At 55.2% G+C, this 17,511-nt stretch overlaps 1 protein-coding gene across 1 annotated transcript in view; it reads left to right on the top strand.

Annotated features, from left to right (window-relative positions):
- VIPR2 (vasoactive intestinal peptide receptor 2) overlaps nt 1-6,297 on the top strand; it is a 70,455-nt gene extending 64,158 nt beyond the window's left edge. The window contains exons 10-13 of the mRNA XM_030308925.1: nt 429-520; nt 3,534-3,663; nt 3,737-3,778; nt 4,460-6,297. Of these exons, the coding sequence (XP_030164785.1) occupies nt 429-520; nt 3,534-3,663; nt 3,737-3,778; nt 4,460-4,633 (438 nt within the window). The 3' untranslated portion in view covers nt 4,634-6,297. The remainder of the gene's footprint in view (nt 1-428; nt 521-3,533; nt 3,664-3,736; nt 3,779-4,459) is intronic.
- Nucleotides 6,298-17,511: the final 11,214 nt, after the last annotated feature.

Raw genomic sequence — 17,511 nt, 5'->3', positions numbered from 1 at the left:
CTGAATATAAATAGCCCTGTTCTACTCGGTCTTGGAGAACCGCACACAAGCGTCCCGGCCCCTTCTCGCAGTCGCAGAGGTGGACTCGTCCCCCTTCAGGATGAGATCTCAGTGAGGGCGGGGGCAGCGGAGAGAGCTGCGCGTTCCCCTGTGGGGAAGGAGACCTGTGGGAGTCACAGTCATCAGGTCACAATGTTAGGGCTCACTTGCTTTTCCCTTTAACATCTCACATCTCAAATTCACTTGTGAGACACGAGGCAGTCAAGAGACAAGGCTGCAACTTTGGGGGAGACTCGGGCTGGGCAGGGCTCCTGAGCTTCTGCGACAGGTGCCTGGAGCTCTGTCCCAGGCGAGGAGACGACCCAGGGGAGCTGACACATCCTGGCCACACCCACCTCACATACAACATGTTGTCTCTATTTGTGCAGGTCAATTTTGTCCTTTTTGTTAGTATTATACGGATTTTACTCCAGAAGTTGACGTCCCCAGACGTCGGCGGCAATGACCAGTCACAGTATAGGTGAGTATGTGTGTGGGTCCAAGGGCTGAGCTGCCTGGAAACCGAGAGTGGGGAGGACGGGCATGTATGGAGAGCAGAGACACTAGGGTCCTGGGTCTGTGCACCAAGAAACGGCCCAGGTTCTCCCCCTTCAGGGGCAGGACTGTGCTCGTGGCTAATTCAGCAGTGTCTTCTCTAAGGAGGGGGGGGGGTGGTTGCCATGGTGCCATGGTTATTATTCAGGGCAAGCCTCCGTCTTTCATTTCAGCATGGATATCCTCTAGTGAGCTTGCTTACCGAAGCATTTGCCCACTTTTCTGTTTTGTAATCTGTCTGTTCTCCTTGGCCACACATTATTTGTGTTTTATCTTAATTCTTCCTCCCCATCAGACCACGCGGTTCACGCTGGCAGCTGATGCCAGGCTTGTGCCTCATAGTAACTCACGTTTCTTGGCTGAGTAATTACATGAAGATGGTAATCATCTTGGGGAAGAGAGCAGAGGCTAAGTAACTCACCCACAGTCATCCAGCTAATTAATGAGGACCTGAAGACTATAAAAGAACTTAAAGATTCTATAAATTTCTATCAAGAATTTATAAAGACAAAGTAAAGCCCGCATCTCTGTTATAAAGTGGACACTGGCGTGGAGTGGTTGGTCCAGCCCGTGGGAGCCTCAGGATCAGGTAGACCAGGTTTGGAATCTCAGCCACCCAGAGCTGTGTGACCTGGGCAGGTTATCTGACTAGTGGCCGGGGGTGGCCCCACACAGCTGTCTCCTTCCTCTCCACCCTTTAGGCAACAGGAGTGGACCTAGAAGCCAGGCAGGCAGCATCTCTCATGGTCAGAGGCCCGGTGCTGGGTTTACATACCAGCCAGAGGCCTTGGGGATGTGACTCCACTGCTCTCTGCCTCAGTTTCCTCATCTGTAAAGTGGAAATAATAGTAATTGTCACTAAGGTATGAAGATTAACTGAGTTAATATTTTAAAGACATTTAGTCCCCGGCACTAGTAAGTATTGTGGGGAAGTCTGGTAAACAGATACATCTGCTTGTGCCCCGGGGCACGTGAAATCCAAGGAACCGCTTTCTCTGCCCGGCCTGTCAGAGGAGGCTGCATAAAAGGCCAGACCTAGAGATGGGATCCCACATCGAACCACAAAGGATAAACCTGGAGGTCCTGGAGCCCACCCACACTTGCAGCTCAGGGCTGGGACTGTTCTCGGTTGCCCTGGAAACTGAAATTTTGATTTGGGGACAGTCTGGTCTAGCTCCCATGCTGACCTTTTCTGCGGGTTCTTTGGGAGTGTTCATTAGGTAGGTCATAGAGATACTTGCTTGTATTTTAGAAACAAAAATAAGTAGGGAGATAGAATCTGTTCTTTTTCCAGGATAGCAAAAAAGGCAGAGCATGTCTGTGACGCTGACCTCTGGTTGTATCTTGATGTCTCTTCTCTGTAACTATTGTTATAACAGTAGCAGTAACAGAACAGGACCAGCCTCGCTAGCAGTCCCTCTAGAGACAAGCATCATAGCAAGCTGCCGAGGTGCATGGTACAGGAGGGCGTTCAGACAGGCTCCCGTCTCACAGTGAACTGAAGGACACAGGCCCCCCCACAGCCCCGCCTTCTGTCCACAGGCTAATGCTGAACCGAGGTGTTAAGGGCAGCAACCTTGTAAGGTTAGACGTCTGGGGCTGGGAAGGGGCAATGCTCGCTGATGGGCCGTCCTCTGCGACGAGGCCTAGGTCATACCCCGGGCTTCTGGGGTTTGTGCAGATTGCATGAAATAAGAGACACCCTGCTTTTTGTAAATGCCACAGGATGTGGTATTTTGTTGAGAGGGAAATCAGAAGAGATGGAAACTTCCAGAACTTACATCCCAGGCTCTAGGTGCTAGCTTTGAAGCATGTGCCTCAAAAATAGGTAAAGAAATTCATGACTTTTTCTAAGCATTGGGTAAGGTCAACGAACTAGAGAAGGTCGGGGGAGGGGGGGGCCTCCCCCCTCATCTCCCTCAGCATGAGGCTGCAGGGTGTTCATTAGGGCGTCTTGGCCTGCACGCACATCACCAGGTGGCCTGACTGGCCTGGCGCCAAGGCCCTCATTCTTGACCAGCCCCGACTTGACCCCAATGCTCCTGACACAGACCTTGTTGGAGTTGCAAGGGTCAAATTTGGCCACACACTGGAACCAGCTAGAACTGCCAGGGCCAGTGCTGCCCACAGAGACCTGATTTAACAGGAGTGAGGAGGCTGGACTGAGCTGTTTGAATCCCTGCATGATGGTCACGGGCAGTGGTGAGAGTTCCCGGCTCAGAGCAGCGGCTCTCAAAGCAGGGTTCCCAGTCAGCAGCCGTGGCGCCTCTGGGAATCTGATAGAAATGCAGATTCTCAGATGACACCCCGGACCTCAGAGCCGGCAGCCCGAAGGTGGAGCTGGCCCTCCAGGTGGCTCTGGTGCGGCTGAGGCTCCAGAAGCGCTGGCTTGGAGACAGAGACTGTGTTTGCTCAGGGGACGGGGACGGGGACACAGACAACAGGTGCAGCTGTGGGGAGGGCAGAGGCGAGCCCAGTACATGATGCAGTGAGCAGAAGATCTGCTTTCTGACCTGACCGGGGAGGGCGGGAATGTGACGGACAGAGGGTCTGCACGTGCAACACAGAACGCGTGGGACCCAGAGCGTGGGTCGCCGCCCTGCTGCCACACGTTGCGCTCAGCTGCACCCCTGCTGAGTCTGCTCTTCTGATCCCAGAGTAAAACTCTGCCCTTCAGGTGCTGGTGATGGGCCCCGACCCCGGGGCACTAAGGCCCCTCAGGCCGACGTCGCAGTTGGCCAACTCGTCGGGACATCGTCTCAGAACTTGCCCGGGCATGCTCGTTTTCCTCCCCACGTTGGCACACCCTGACCGTGGCGGGGGCGGGGGTGTCGCTTAAATCCGTGAGATACGAGGCCCAGACGGGGGAGGCCCTGGCCGTGGGCCTGCGTGCACATGACGGCACAGGCCTGAGCTCGGCGCCCTTCTCTTCGGTGCAGGAGGCTGACCAAGTCCACTCTGCTGCTCATCCCCCTGTTTGGAGTGCACTATATGGTGTTTGCCGTGTTTCCTATTGGCATCTCCTCCAAATACCAGATACTGTTTGAACTGTGCATCGGATCGTTTCAGGTACACCTGGGAAGGGACCGTGCCCTCCCCCCAGCTTGGCGAGTGGCCTCTGACGACCCTTTCTCATTTTCAGGGCCTGGTGGTGGCGGTTCTCTACTGTTTTCTCAACAGTGAAGTACGTGCCCTGTCACAGCAGGTGACATTCAGCTTGTGCGGGATTTCCTCATATGCCCCCCCCCACCTGAACGAGGGTCCGGGTCTGCTGTCGGGCAGCCCCAGTGCCCCAGATGGCCACGGCCGCCTCCTTCTCTCCACACCAGCAGTGCCGGTCGCCCTGGCCTCCCCCGGCCCTGCTCGGGAAGGCTGGGTGGTTGGGAGGGACCCTGCCACTCTGCACGGTCACCATCTTGCTCCTTGACCCTGGACATGGGGCCGAGTGGGGAGGGAGGGACACAGATGAGAATCCTGCTCCCTGAGTTCACAGCCCACATCTCATCAGAACGTCCATGCGTGAGCCCCTCTGAGCCCTGCTCTGCCCGCTGAATGCCATTTCCCACGTCCTTCCTGTCCTGCAGCTCTGTGTACCTGCTCACCACATCCCTCTCCCTTCCATCAGTTCAAACACCCTTCACCTCTGTCACTGGGCTCCCGAGTACCGACTCCCCACCCGATGTCAGGAAAACCCCCGGTTCCTTCTGTTTTGTCACCTGTCTTCCTGGAGCTCGTTGTTGGGGTGGCGCCTTCTGTCGGGGCCGACCCGGCCCGGGGGGCCTCTCTCGAGGGCACCCGAGTTTACGTTTCCAAGCTCACACCCCGTGTGACCCCCACTTCCTCATTTGCCTTGCCCCCACCGCAGGTGCAGAGTGAGCTGAAGAGGAAGTGGCGGGGCTGGTGTCCAAGCCAGCCCTGCGGCCGGGACCACAGGTTCCACGGCTCGTCCGTCTCGAGGAACGGCTCGGAGAGTGCCCTGCAGCTCCACCGGGGCTCCTGTGCCCCGTCCTTCCTGCAGACAGAGACCTCGGTCATCTAGCGTGCCACCACGCTGCAGACTCCCCAGAGCCCTCGGGCCTCCCCTGGAGCCAGCACCGTAGAGAAATCCTCCATAACATGATGGGGCTGGCCTCTGCTCACCCATCACGGGACTGGGTTACATTGTAACTGGGTCTTAAATCCAGTTAGTGTTAAACTCCAGCAGGTAGGTCATTTTGCTCGTAATGTCGTCTGGCCAAATAGACCCATTTTCAAAGAGAACAGGGAGACAGAGACGGCCCCTGACCAGAACTCGGGTCCAGCTGTAATGGGAAGAAATCAAGGGGGTTTTCTCACCTCGATGCCAGTTCTGGGCAGGAGGCAGTGGCCTGACCTGGGGGCTGGGCCCTCCCTCTGCATGACCCCCACCACTGGCCGGTCCCCACTTGGCAGCCCTCTTGTCTGCAGGACTCATGCACAGAAGCCCTTTGAGGATTTCCGTGAGACTCCGGCCAGTCCAGGTGGAACCTGCCCCTGCTGGGCGCCCCTGCTGGGCGCCCCTGCTTTTCCCCTCCTGCCCCAAGGCCTCCTCTCCCTGCTTGTCCACCAGGACAGCCGGCCTGGCCCAAGGAAAGTGCAGAGACAGCTGTCAGATGATAGCAGGAGGGGTGGCACATCACCCCTCAAGGGCACCTGCGCCCTGTGAGGGGCCCTCAACCACTGAAACACACTCTTCCTGAGGCCACTTCAGGCCTCTTCCCCCAAGAGCAGTGAGAAGGCTGGGCTTGTGGGATCTGGCCATCGGGGCGACAGAGACACTAGACATTTTATTTAGTGGGAGCAGAAACTTATTCTCCTCTTAATGAAAATCATCTTACAGTCATTTCTGTTTAAATGGAGAATTAGTCTAACAAAATATAAAAATGTGTCGAGCGCTTCTGTCCAGAATTGACAAGCAGCAGTCCTAGCTTCCAGTTCCCTTGATGTCTACAGACTTGGAGAGAGGTCTGGGTGGCTGAGCAACCACAGAGGGAGCAGGAAGGCGCGAGCAGACTGAGGCCACACTGTCCCGGCCCTAACCCTGCACACCCAATAGACGGGCGTTCTGCCCAAACCCCGTCCGGCTGCTGCACTCGGTTCCTCAACCCTCTGTATGATACCGCTGCCCCCCCAAAATGGGGCCACTAAGTCTTCTTCCTGAGGCACCACAGACCGAGGCCACAGGGCCAACGGCCTCGATGGCCGGTGCCAGGGAGTGGGGTGGGGCAGACGGGGGCGGGCCAGAGTGGAAGCCGCTAGTCTTGGGTCCCGCAGCTCAAGTTGGTGTGCGTAAAAGGCCTGGACAGACAGGGACGCAGAGCGGCTGTGTTCAGAGGCCACCTGGAGCCAGGGCCCCCACCTCAGATGATTTACTGTAACCGGGTCCACGTGACCAGCGGAGAGCCAGACCCAGGCTTATGTGGGGCCGCAGACTGTGCTCCTGTGTTAGACATGCACTGGCCATCCAGGGACCTTCTCCTCAGCCGGCATGGCCAAGGCCCAGTGAGGCGTCGACCGGTCTGTCTTGCCTGGGAACGGGAAGGGGGACGGGAAATTGAATATTTACTAACAGCAGGAGCTGGTGGTCTAAGAATCAACATGTGTCATCTTAAATGTTGTCAGTGTGTATGGAACACCCACAAGTCACATGTGGAAACTTCAATAAAACCCCATTTCCTATCTGTAGGCTGGTAGACTCACTCTGCAAGTCCTGTGGTCCTCGGGTCTCACACTGATGAGAGGTTGCACTTTTTAGCTGAGCACCATCACCTTCAGGGGAAATCCACACGTAAAGCGGAGCTCTGATAGAGGAGGGAAAGGAGAAGGCATTGGCACCTCCACGGCCGCTGGAAACAGCCACCCTTCCCCAAAGCACTTAGGCCGCCTTCCAGGACATCCTCCTTAGAGCATCCTGGTCCATGGTCATCATGACTTAGAGTGGCCCCAGCAGCCCTGGGGGTGAGGGCCCCGCACACACACAGGAACCCGAGAACCTGCTGACTGGGGGCAGGGCCGACACACGTGTGCACGCACGTGTGCGCGTGTCTGCACGCTGACCCCAAGCCTCATGTATGTCACAGGCAAATAAAACCTAGCTCTGGCACACTCCCTGCTCACCCAGACACCTCCCTTCAGGAGGACTGCCACACACTGCTAGAACTCAGACCTGCAGGAGGCCAGACTAGAAGCAGGTGAGACGGACCAGCTTGGGCGAGTTTCCTGCGAGCAGAGCAAGAGGACGGGAAGGAGAGGCGGCTCGGTGCCAGGTGCCAGGCCGAGCCCCAGGCCGACGGGTATCTGTCTGTTGTGAGCTATTGGTGGATGGAAGGGTCCAGTCGCTGAGGGGAAGGACACCTGGGGAGAGGGCGGGGCTGAGTGTGCTTGGGGGCCGCCCTGAGGAAGACCCCACCTCTCCAACGAAGGCACCGTGTGCGCGCTCCTTTCTAACCACGAAAGGCAGTTTTCAAGTGGCCTTTTTTCAGGCTACAGAAATTAAACGGAGGAGTGATGGAGGTTCAAATATTATGGGCAAATGTCACCTATAATGTGAAAAATCTCTGAATTCCGTCTCCCATCTGCCCCTCCCGCTTCTGGAGGTAAATATTATGAGTCATTGATATAGTTCCCAGTATTGTCCTCTGTTTATGCAAACCTCTGTCTCCCGCTCTCCTTTTCTTCTTGGTCGTCGTGGAAATAAGGTCATATTCTTGTGTAGAAGCTTCTGCAACTTTCTTCTTTGGTTAGGACACGTTGTGTGGATCTTGCCTGTGAACCTACAGTCGGGCCTTGTTTTTAACAACCGCATGCTGTTCCATGGCACGGGGTGTATTGGTTTGTCCCATCCACGCCCGCCGATGGACGTTTGGAGGTTTGGCGAGTGCTTGGACGTTTGCCCTCGTGTTCCCACCACAAAAGCTCCCGGAAGAGGAAATGCCGGGCGCAGGCGCACAGTCAGCTCCGGGCAGCTGCAGTCCCTCTCGCCAAGGCTGCGGTCCTCACCCACGAACCCCAGCATCACGACATTTCCTCTCTTCCTGGCCCCCAATCTGCCTGCCTTGAGGCACGAGGGTTGTGAGCACTTCTTTGCTCCTGATTTAAGGCAGAGCCTCAGCCTGGCCCATTGACGTTGCGGTCAGATGGCCAGCTCCTTTTCCCTCCTGGTGGCCACCCCACCTCAACACAGGTCTGCTGAAATTTTACAGATTAACTTCTTTAGTCCTGGGAAACGGGGACGAGACACAGCAGAGGCCTTGGGAGATTTGCGTCACAACTGCCAGGTACTTGAAGAGGCACCGCTTGGCTTGTGGACCTTGCAAAAAGATGTAGGGCATCTTTTATACAGAAAAGTGTTCTTTGGAAGATGGGAAGAAAGATGCCTGCTTCCTTCATCCTCTCTAAAGGTTTCACAGGGAAAGTGGAGCGGGCAGAGGTGGTCGGCAGGTGATCTCCTCACTCATGGAAACAGCCCACCTCTGCCTGCCCAGGGGTGTCCCAGACGGAGCCCTGAGTGGCAGGTTGGAGCGTGAACACTGACCCCCAGAGCTAGCACAGGACCTTGTAAGATTCAGGATCATACATATCCTCTCATGTACTGAAGGTTGCAGGTAATGAAGCCAAAGAAACAGTCCACAAACTCAGTACACCTTAGAAACACGGCTTTTATGGCTTAACTAATTGTGAATCTGGAATATGCGAACTTTGTTATTTTCAAATCATAACATAAATAGAGTCCTTTCAGACTTGAAAACACACTACACTAAAGCCCGCTACCAGGGGACTCACGCTTCTGCAGAGTTTTACCTAGTGTGGGTAGATTATGGTCTCCCAAATCGATTCACCTGCAGTGGAAACCCTGATCTGTTATTAGCCCTATGGAAGCTGGACGTGTGGAAGGCACAATCTCCATAAACTTAACTCCAGTTTTGCATGTTTGCACGAAGCACACACACTGTGCGGACGGGATGCATTTCCATGCTGCCTCCCTGTTGCCTCTGGACAGGGTTTTGGCTGGCTTCCCGCATCCTTCTCTTCCCTCCTTCCAAAGAGAGCTGCTCCTTGTCAGACAGCCTCTGGGGCTTTGAGATGGGGAACTGCAGGCAGAGAAGAAGGCCCAGAGAGGCCTCCGTCTGGGCAGGGTTGGCGGACACAGCCCAGGAGCAGCTCCAAGCCGAGAGCAAGAACTGAGGGAAAAGGAGACCAGGAATGGTGTCCACAGCCCAGGAATGGTGTCCGTGCTGTAAGAAAACACGTGAACTACTCAAAATTCCTTTAGATGCATGGACTTTGTGCTTTTTTTTTAAGTATATTTATTTTGAGAGAGAGTGAGAACCAACTGGGGTGGGGCAAGGAGGCAGAGGGAGGGAGAGAGAGAGAAAATCCAGCTCTGTGCTGTCAGCACAGAGCCCAATGTGGGGCTCACAAACCGTGAGATCACGACCTGAGCTGAAATCAAGAGTGGGACACTTAACGGAGCCACCAGGCGCCCCGGACTTTGTGCTTTTGATCCCATAGAACACTTCCCTGCGAGTGAAACCGCGGCTCACGGACCGATGAGCACATCGGGTCTGCGTTGTGCCTAGTTACCCACATGTCCGTTGTCTGTCGGTGCATCTGAGCCTGTGACTGCTCACGGCCTTGCAGAAGACAGCACCTGCAGTTCAGCAAGGGAAAGAAGGGTTTTGAGGAAGAAACAGGCCCTAAATGCGGTGAGAGGGGATATGTGGAACGGACAGAGGAAACGTAGGGCCGACATCGCTAATGCTTGCGGAAGGGCTCTACTCAGCTCTGCGGAGGAAGGCAGGCGGACGGGCAATCACCAGACGCTCACAGTGGGTGAAATGGGCGCTCCTTGGAAGCCCGGGAGATTTCCAAGGCTTTTGAGCTGGGGAATGACATGGCTGAGGCAGTGTTTCGGGAGGTGAATTGGCGGGGGGGGGGGGGGGGGGGGGGGGGGGAGAGAAGGGTCCTGTATGGACATCCGTGCCCTGGCCTGTGCAGGATGGGGAGGAGGGCAGGGGCCAGTGAGGCAAAGAGACGGGGAACCACACCCTTGGCAGGGCGGTTTAGCCAAGAGGTGGCGCCGGGACGGCAGAGGAGTCCCCGGACGCCCATACGGCAGTGACCCACCCTGCTGACAAGAGACCGCGTGTTCATGTCGTTGCTCTGGCACTTTCAGAATAAAATGAATGCGTTTAAAAGATTCGTCTGGGGGCACTCGGGTGGCTCAGTCGGTTAAGTGTCTGACTCTTGATTTCGGCTCAGGTCTGACCTCACGGGTCATGGGTTCAAGCCCCACGTCGGGCTCTGCACTGAAGGCTTGGGGTTCTCTCTCCCTCTGCCCCTCCCCCCTCCCCTCTCGCTTTCTGTCCCCCCCTCTCTCTCGAAAATGGAAAATAAAAATAAAAAGATATTAGTTGGCTTATGGAACTAACAGCCTTTGGTTTTTCCTGCCCTGTGGAAGTTTTTCTTAGGAAGCAGGGTGTCCGGGGCCTGGGTGGTGGGGCGCCTCCTCCTCTGTCTGCCGTGCTCACATAGGTGCATCTCAGACCCACTCACACCAGAAGGGACATGAGGGAAAGACAACCGACACCGGAGCACCTCACATGAGTTCGGACAACCCCAAACCAAACTGATTCTACATGCTCTTTTCACTGACCTGTGAAACCAGAAAGAAATCTATGCATAAAATCTACTCGACTGGGTCCAGGCGAGAGCAAAGAGAGAGCGTCCAGCATGAATCTGAGTCGCACCCGGCGAGCTGCTCTCGGCTACACGTGCCCTCCGCTTTAACAGACGGTCGCTCCACACTGAGACCCCAGCGTGACCACCTGCCCCCCCACACACACTCTGCTGTCAACGGGCTCCCAGGAGCAGTGTGATTTTAAGTGAGTCACACCCCAGAATCCTATTTGGGGATTAGCCAAGAGGTGACACCAGGATGGCAGGGGCCGTGAGGGGAGGGGTCCGTCGTGAGAATTACCCTCCAGGGTCAGCAGACAGGATTGCCGGCCAAGGTCTGGAACGGCGAATCAAGACAGAGGTGGCAAAGCCCCATGGGAGGGAGGAGAGCTTGGGCGGGACAGTCACGCCCCAAACACGAGGCAGGCTGGGTCCCGAACCGCCTCAGAGCACCGTGAGGGTGGCGGTGTGGCACTGTGCCCCCTGTGCCGCAGGCACCGCTGAGAAAACCCGTGAGGCTGGGCCCAGGTGTGCCTCACGGACCCTGTCATCGGGGCCCCCCGGCGACCCCACGAGGAGGGAAGGCGAGTCCTGGGTCCACATCTCTCAGCACATTTGTCCGGCCGGCCTGCTCGCCCACAGTGGCTGCTGTGGGGGCCGAAGCAGGTTACCGGGGATGGCAGGAAACCACCCCACATCGTCGTAGTGCCCCCAGACTCTGGTCAGCACCACACACTGATGACGTCCCTGCCACCGGGGGACGGCGTCCACCCTTCGGTCAGCACAGCCCAGATAGGCGCTTTGCTCGGGCCTCGAGGTGAACGTGCCCCCAGAGCTGGCACCACAGCAGCCCCGCTCTCAGCCCCCACTGCGAGCCTGCTGGCCGTCCGGCTTGTTTGGGGGTGAGAGCCGATAAAGCGATCCATAAAAACACCAGTCCTGTAAAGGGGCCGGGGGAGGGGGAGTGCCTGGCTAAGCATCCGACTCAATTTCAGCTCAGGTCACGATCTCAGGGTTTGTGGGATCGAGCCCCACGTCAGGCTCCGCGCTGACAGCAAGGAGCCTGCTTGGGACTCTCTCTGTCCCTCTATCTCTGCCCCTCCCCCACTTGCACAATTCTCTCTCTCTCTCTCTCTCTCTCTCTCTCCCTCCCTGTCTCAAAAAACCCACCAGTCCTGTGGCCATCCAGCCAGTGTCGCACTGGCCCGTCACACTAAGGTCTCCCTGGGCTCCCCATGCAGTTCCCTCCTGTTTGTGGCCCTGGCCAGGGTGGATTCCCTGCATGCAGGACGGTTCTTTGGATGTGAGCACCCGGCAGAGGAAATTAGAAAGGGGCACGGGCTTCAGCTTCCTGGGGGTCTGTGCTGGGACCTTCAGGCAGAGTTGAAATACACATGATGCTCCTGGCCCACAGCGTCAGCGCTGCCCTGGAGAGGCCGCGGCGTTTGTAGTGGTTTGGGTTAAGCTCCTGACTAATCTGGGCCTCCTGGCCACCCTCCCGCCTATTTTGAGGACCGTCACACTCCCACTCGTGTGGCCCCTCCACCAACCCCTTGCCCACGTGGACAAAACTCATGAGGACACATGACTGGGCTGGCCGGCCAGAGACAGTGGGAGCCTGAGGCCGAGGACGCGTCACGGCAGTGTGTGGGTCTGGGTCAGCGGGGACGCTCAGGAACCCTCGGTGAGCAGCGCAGCAGGCTCCGGGCAGCCCGCCTTCGGGGAGGGTGGTGGGCAGACCGGCTGGAGAGCTCACTGGGGGCGGCTGCAGAAGGGAGCCCCTCAGCTCCAGGAAGCTTTCCACCAGACGCCCGGGGAGGGCTTGTGGAGAGGAGGTAAGAGAGACAATCAACTCCAGAGCCCCCGGGGCCTGGGGGGACGTGGGGAAGCATCTCTGAGAAACTTTTTGAAAATATATGTAACTGCAGGTTGAAGGAATGATTGTTTGCAAAGGCAACGAGAGAAGCGAGATGCTCGACTCTCCTCTGAATAGAGTTCCTGACAGTCCATCCAAGCCCCAGCCCCCTTTCCTTCCCCTTTGGATGTGGGGAGGGTCCGGTCGATGTTTGCCGCCCCAGCCCCTGTTCTGGCGTCAGCGCCCTGGTTGAGAGACGGCTGGTGCCCCATCCGGTGACAAAGCCGAGAGGTGTCCTCCCGTGGGATCGGCCACACCGCCCTGCAGCCCCTCTGTCCTTCCCTACTCTTCCAGAAAGGCCCTGAGGCCTAGTCAGTTTCAGCCAGTGTTTCAGCACTCCTGCAGGGTGCACGCTCCAGAGAACAGGAGTCATTCCGGAGGCAGAAAGGGGACAGTTGGACCAGGAGCCCTGGGACTTTCTCACGTAAATGAGAGGGGAACCTAACAGGCACTGGAGCCCGTTTGCTCTCCAAGGGGCTCCTGCAGCCTTCCTGGCTCTCAGCCCTCCCCCAGGCCCACCTCTGTCCAGGGGCAGCTGATCAGAGAGGGGTTCAGTGAGCGCTTTCCAGCGGACAGGATCCCAGGGGCTCCAGCCGTTCCCGGGACGGGTGAGGCGGCACGTGCCAGCTTGTCGGAGGCCCTACAACTGCATGGACGAGGGGTCCCCGTGAGCAGCACAGCCCGGGGGTTAACAAGCAGACCCTGGGTCCAGAGGACCCACGTGTGAGCCCTGAACTCGCTCCACCTGCTGGACCTGTGGCCGGTTCAGGACTTCTGAGAGGATGCGGTTGTTAACTGGGGAAAGCCCTGGAATCGGTCCTAATCCTAGTAAGAGCTGAGGGTTAGCTGTTGCTACTTCTTAACAGAAGGGAGGTCCAGCTCCCTGTAAAGAGCTTATAAGTAACTAAGAAAAATACCGACACTTAGAAAATGGGACTTATGGAAATGTTCCTTCCAGCTAGTGAGTTCGTCTCTCGGGGTTTTCCTAATCAAATATTCAGAGTTGTGCACAGGGATTCACGTACAAGGACCGTCATCGTGAGGGACCTTGGATGACGTGGTACAGGACTGTCATCGTGATGTTATTTACAGTATCAATGTCAGAGAATTGGAAGCAATAAAAATGTTTGATCGAGAAAGGGTGGTGAAGTCAGTTGTGGTTTAGACTCCGAACGGAGACTCTGACGTGGGAGAGGTCACTGCAAGGAGCACGAGGGCCGCGTGCCAATCCTTCCGAGAAGCGCATGGAGTCAGCCACATACAGGCCGGGCACCCTGAACAAGATCAACATTACGGGAAAGAGCTACGTGTGGGCCGGAGGAACAAGTAAGCACCCTGTGTAATCGGAGGGGCATTTACTGCCTGAGGCAGCTCTCGGGTCCGACCTGAAATGCGCACCCGTGTGCGTGCCTGTAGTAACCACCTGCCGGGCACACCGTGAGCAATGCAACACAAATTAGTGAGCCTACTATGCGCCTAGCAAGGGTATTAAAGGACGAAACGTGGCCACTCGGTGATCAAATGTACTGGAGAAGGAGGAGGCCACCTCACGTAACACGGTCTCGGCCACAGCGCACACGACGGCGCATCTTCAGGTACGCGGCGCGTCTTCCTGAGCTCCAAACCCAGATCTCCACCTGCGTGTCCCACATCCCCTGACACGCCGTCCCACTCTCAGCAGCCTCCCACATCAGAATGACAAGGAGTCAACTCGACAGGAAGACAAAGTCCTAGATGTGCAGGCACCTTATGAGCCTCAAGACACGTGAAGCAAGACGGACAAAATTAAGAGAGGAAATAGATAAACCCACCATCATAGCTGGAGAGTTAAACACACCTCTCTGTCTGGAATTGACAGGAAAAGGTTATAAAAAATCAGTAAAGATGCAGACAAATGTGAATAATATTAACCAAAAATATCAACCAAATTGGCCTAATCAACGCACACAGAGTACTTCACCCAGCAACTGCAGAATGTATATTTTTTCAAATACTCATGGAACCTTGACCAAAATACACCATACGTTAAGCCATAAAGCAAGTCTTAACAAATTTCAAATGAGCGAGACCATACATAGTAGGTCCTCTGATCACAATGGAATTAAACTAGAAATCAGTAACAAAAAGAACAAGGAAATATCCAACAGTAAGTTAAGCAACTCATGTCTGAATAGATCAAAGAAGGAATCATAAAAAAAACGATACGATATTTTGAACCAAATGAAAACAAAAGCATAGTGCATCAAAATCTGTAGCATACAACTAAAACAACCCTTGGAGGAAATTTCAGAACTTAAACTCTAGACATTAGGAAAGAAAATCAGAGAAGTCAATGAACGACCTTGCTTCCACTTTGCGAGAACACAACAGCCTCTTCCGCAGTCACTCCTCTGCCCTGACAAGCCGGAAGCCCTGGCGTCTTCCAGAATTCTTCCTTATCCAGCCCCCCACCGTGGCCGATACACCCAGGCGTCTTCCTGCTACGGCCCGCCTTCTCCCTCTCTCATGCTGCTCCGCGGTCCCCTCTTTGTAGCCTCACTATCCGCGAGGGGCCACAGCAGCAGCCTCCTAACTGGTCTCTCAGCCAGACTGGCCCGCCGCTACCTGTGCCCCAAAGCAGCCACGGAAACCGCTCCCTGGCGTGTCCCGCCGCGGCGTGGGGCCCAGAGCCCCGTCGCCTTCGGTAGCCCTCCACCACCATAAACGTGGGAGTGTCGCAAAAGCCTCACACACGTCCTCTGCTCCCCCCACGCGGACGGGCCGGCGACCCCCGCCACAGCCGCTCTGGCCCCGGCCGGAATGCCCTCCTCCGCCGCACCACCGGCAGACGGCCAGTCTCTCTCCAAGTGGGATCAGCCTCCGGGAAGTCTTGCGTCACGTTTCCCGGTTTGCCGTTACCCCCCCTCTGTGCTGCTCGTCCTCTGACTTCTGCAAACCTCCCGCACCCCTGGTGATAAGGCTCACTGGGGAGGTCCCAGGCTCCCTTTTCCGCTGGACTCTGAGGTCCTGAGACAGGAATGAGGTCTCGGTCACCCTGCCTCCTCATCCCTGAGACAAGTCACTGCAGAAAGCGGGTTCCCATCAACTGGCCCCATAACGATTGGCGGATGATGGCTGAGGAGAGCAAGCTGCCTCCAAAAGTATGTAGGGATCTGGCCCACGTTACAAGGCAGCGCCTCACGGACGTATCCCTTGGGACTTTTAAATCCATGAGGTGGATGTTTCAGAACAAACTGGCCAACAGGCTCCTGCGGGTTTTATTTCCAATCAGGTGCATCGTGCATGGACACTTTCCCCTGCGGGGAGCGAGAAAACAGCTACTTAGTAACAGACTTCCTAAAGACTAGCCTCAAGAGACCTTTCCAGGAAATACAGATCCCAGTAAATTTTAAACCGGCTCTTCACAAATGTTTCAAGGTGCTCGTTCTGCACGTGCACGGAGGAGGCACCTGTACCTGAAGACCAGCCGCCCAGGTGCCCCTGGGGCCTCGGGATGCGGCCTCAGCACCTGGGACTTCACAGGCTGCACAGCTGTGCCTGGTGACAGGACATCTAGGGAAATCGAAGCCGGAGGAGAGGCCAAAGCCCTTGGGGGATTTGTGCAATTACCCGTCCTTCTTCAAATTACCCGTGGAGAAGGGGCACGGTGACCTCCGGTATGCATCGCTTAGGAATGCGGACCGCAGATTTATTAACATTCACATATGTCCTTAAGAAGAAAAATTGGGTTTTTTTCTGAAGGGTTCGAGATTTTTATTAAAAGTTTCCATGAGGATAGCCCCCAAGGTCGGGGGGGCGGGTAGCGGGCTTTGGCCGGTCTGGGCAGCTCATGCTAGATCAGGTCAAGATTATATAGGCCTTGGGCTTACTTCCTTGGAAATACATTTGAAAATATTCAGTTTTACAAGGAACAAAAATTAATTTAAAATACAGTGACTCATTTTTTCAAGCATGTCACTTTGGTTCCTATCTGCCTCAGCACAAGATACTTGTTGCTACGGCAACCGGTACGGAATGAAAACTAATCAGGCCAGAAATTTCAGAGTTCTTCCTCAGAGCAAAAGTTCCTGGTTTTGTTGGGATGGGATCTTTTCCGTAAGAGCGTCCTGTTCTCAAATGGCAGGTGGATCTGGTTTGGAGCCAAAGTCGAATAAGGCGCCTATTTCGCAGCCACACTGTCTGAGCATCTGGCTTCCCTCCAGCCACCCCTGGGGAAGAGCCGCTAGAGCTCGGGCTGGACCAGGGACCCGCAGGCGGCGTGGAGCCGGCTGGAGTCGGCCGTCGGGTCCTCGCAGATGTCCCGCTGACCGGGCGGCTCAGCTCTGCTGCTGCCTGTGGCCGTAAATGGCAAAGCCAGGCCCCGCCAGCCCCCGGGAGGGGCAAGTCCAGAGCATACAGGTGTGGAGGGAAACGAACAGCGCTGCCCCTGGGGTCCCGGAGGGGGAGGAGGTCCACGGGTGCTCATGCGCACCCCACCAGCCAGGCGCCGACGGTGCCTCGCCTAAACAGGGGGCCGTCGATGTTCCTCTCGAGGAAAACAAAACCAGAGTTCACTTTTAAAACCAAAAAAGAAAAAATAAGCATGTACAGTGCTCCGCGTCACACACGAATATGAATCTCAGATGGATAAGGGGTTAATACACGAAAAATCAAAACCAAAAAAGATCAAAAGAAGATACAGGTAAATTTCTCTATCATTGGTTGAGAAAGTCCTTTCTAATGTCAGAGAAAATCGCTGCATTTTATCGCACAAAAGTTCTTACATTTTACCACATTTTAAAGTTCTGCATATAAAAAAACCAATACACTAAATCAAAAGGCAAATAATAATATAGAAAAATATTTGTAGGAACTGAAAAGCAGTGAGTATTCCTAAGGTCCAGTCCATAAGCAAACTGCTCAGACACCATGAATAAGTAGCCAAGCGACAAAGTATAAAGAAAAATGCCTAATAAATATGTGAAAATTGTTCAACCTCACAAGGAAGTAAAGTGATGAATTTTTATTTCCCAATACTTACAATAATTTCTAAAATAAATAAGTATATTCGACATAGAATGCTACCGATAGGACAAAATTGGTCCAAAATTTCAAGAAAGCATTTCAGTAAACACAGCAATAACTTTACAAATGTTGTAAACTTCGACCAAATAGTTTTATTTCTTAAGAATCTAGGGGCACCTGGGTGGCTCTGTTGGTTAAGCATCCAACCTCGGGTCATGATCTCGCGGTTTCTGAGTTCAAGCCCCATGTTGGGCTCTGTGCCGACAGCTCAGAGCCTGGAGCTGCTTTGGATTCTGTGTCTC

The sequence above is a fragment of the Lynx canadensis genome, chromosome A2 (genome assembly GCF_007474595.2).
Source record: "Lynx canadensis isolate LIC74 chromosome A2, mLynCan4.pri.v2, whole genome shotgun sequence".
In the NCBI taxonomy this organism is placed as follows: domain Eukaryota; kingdom Metazoa; phylum Chordata; class Mammalia; order Carnivora; family Felidae; genus Lynx; species Lynx canadensis.
This window is presented reverse-complemented; position numbering and strand designations above follow the sequence as displayed.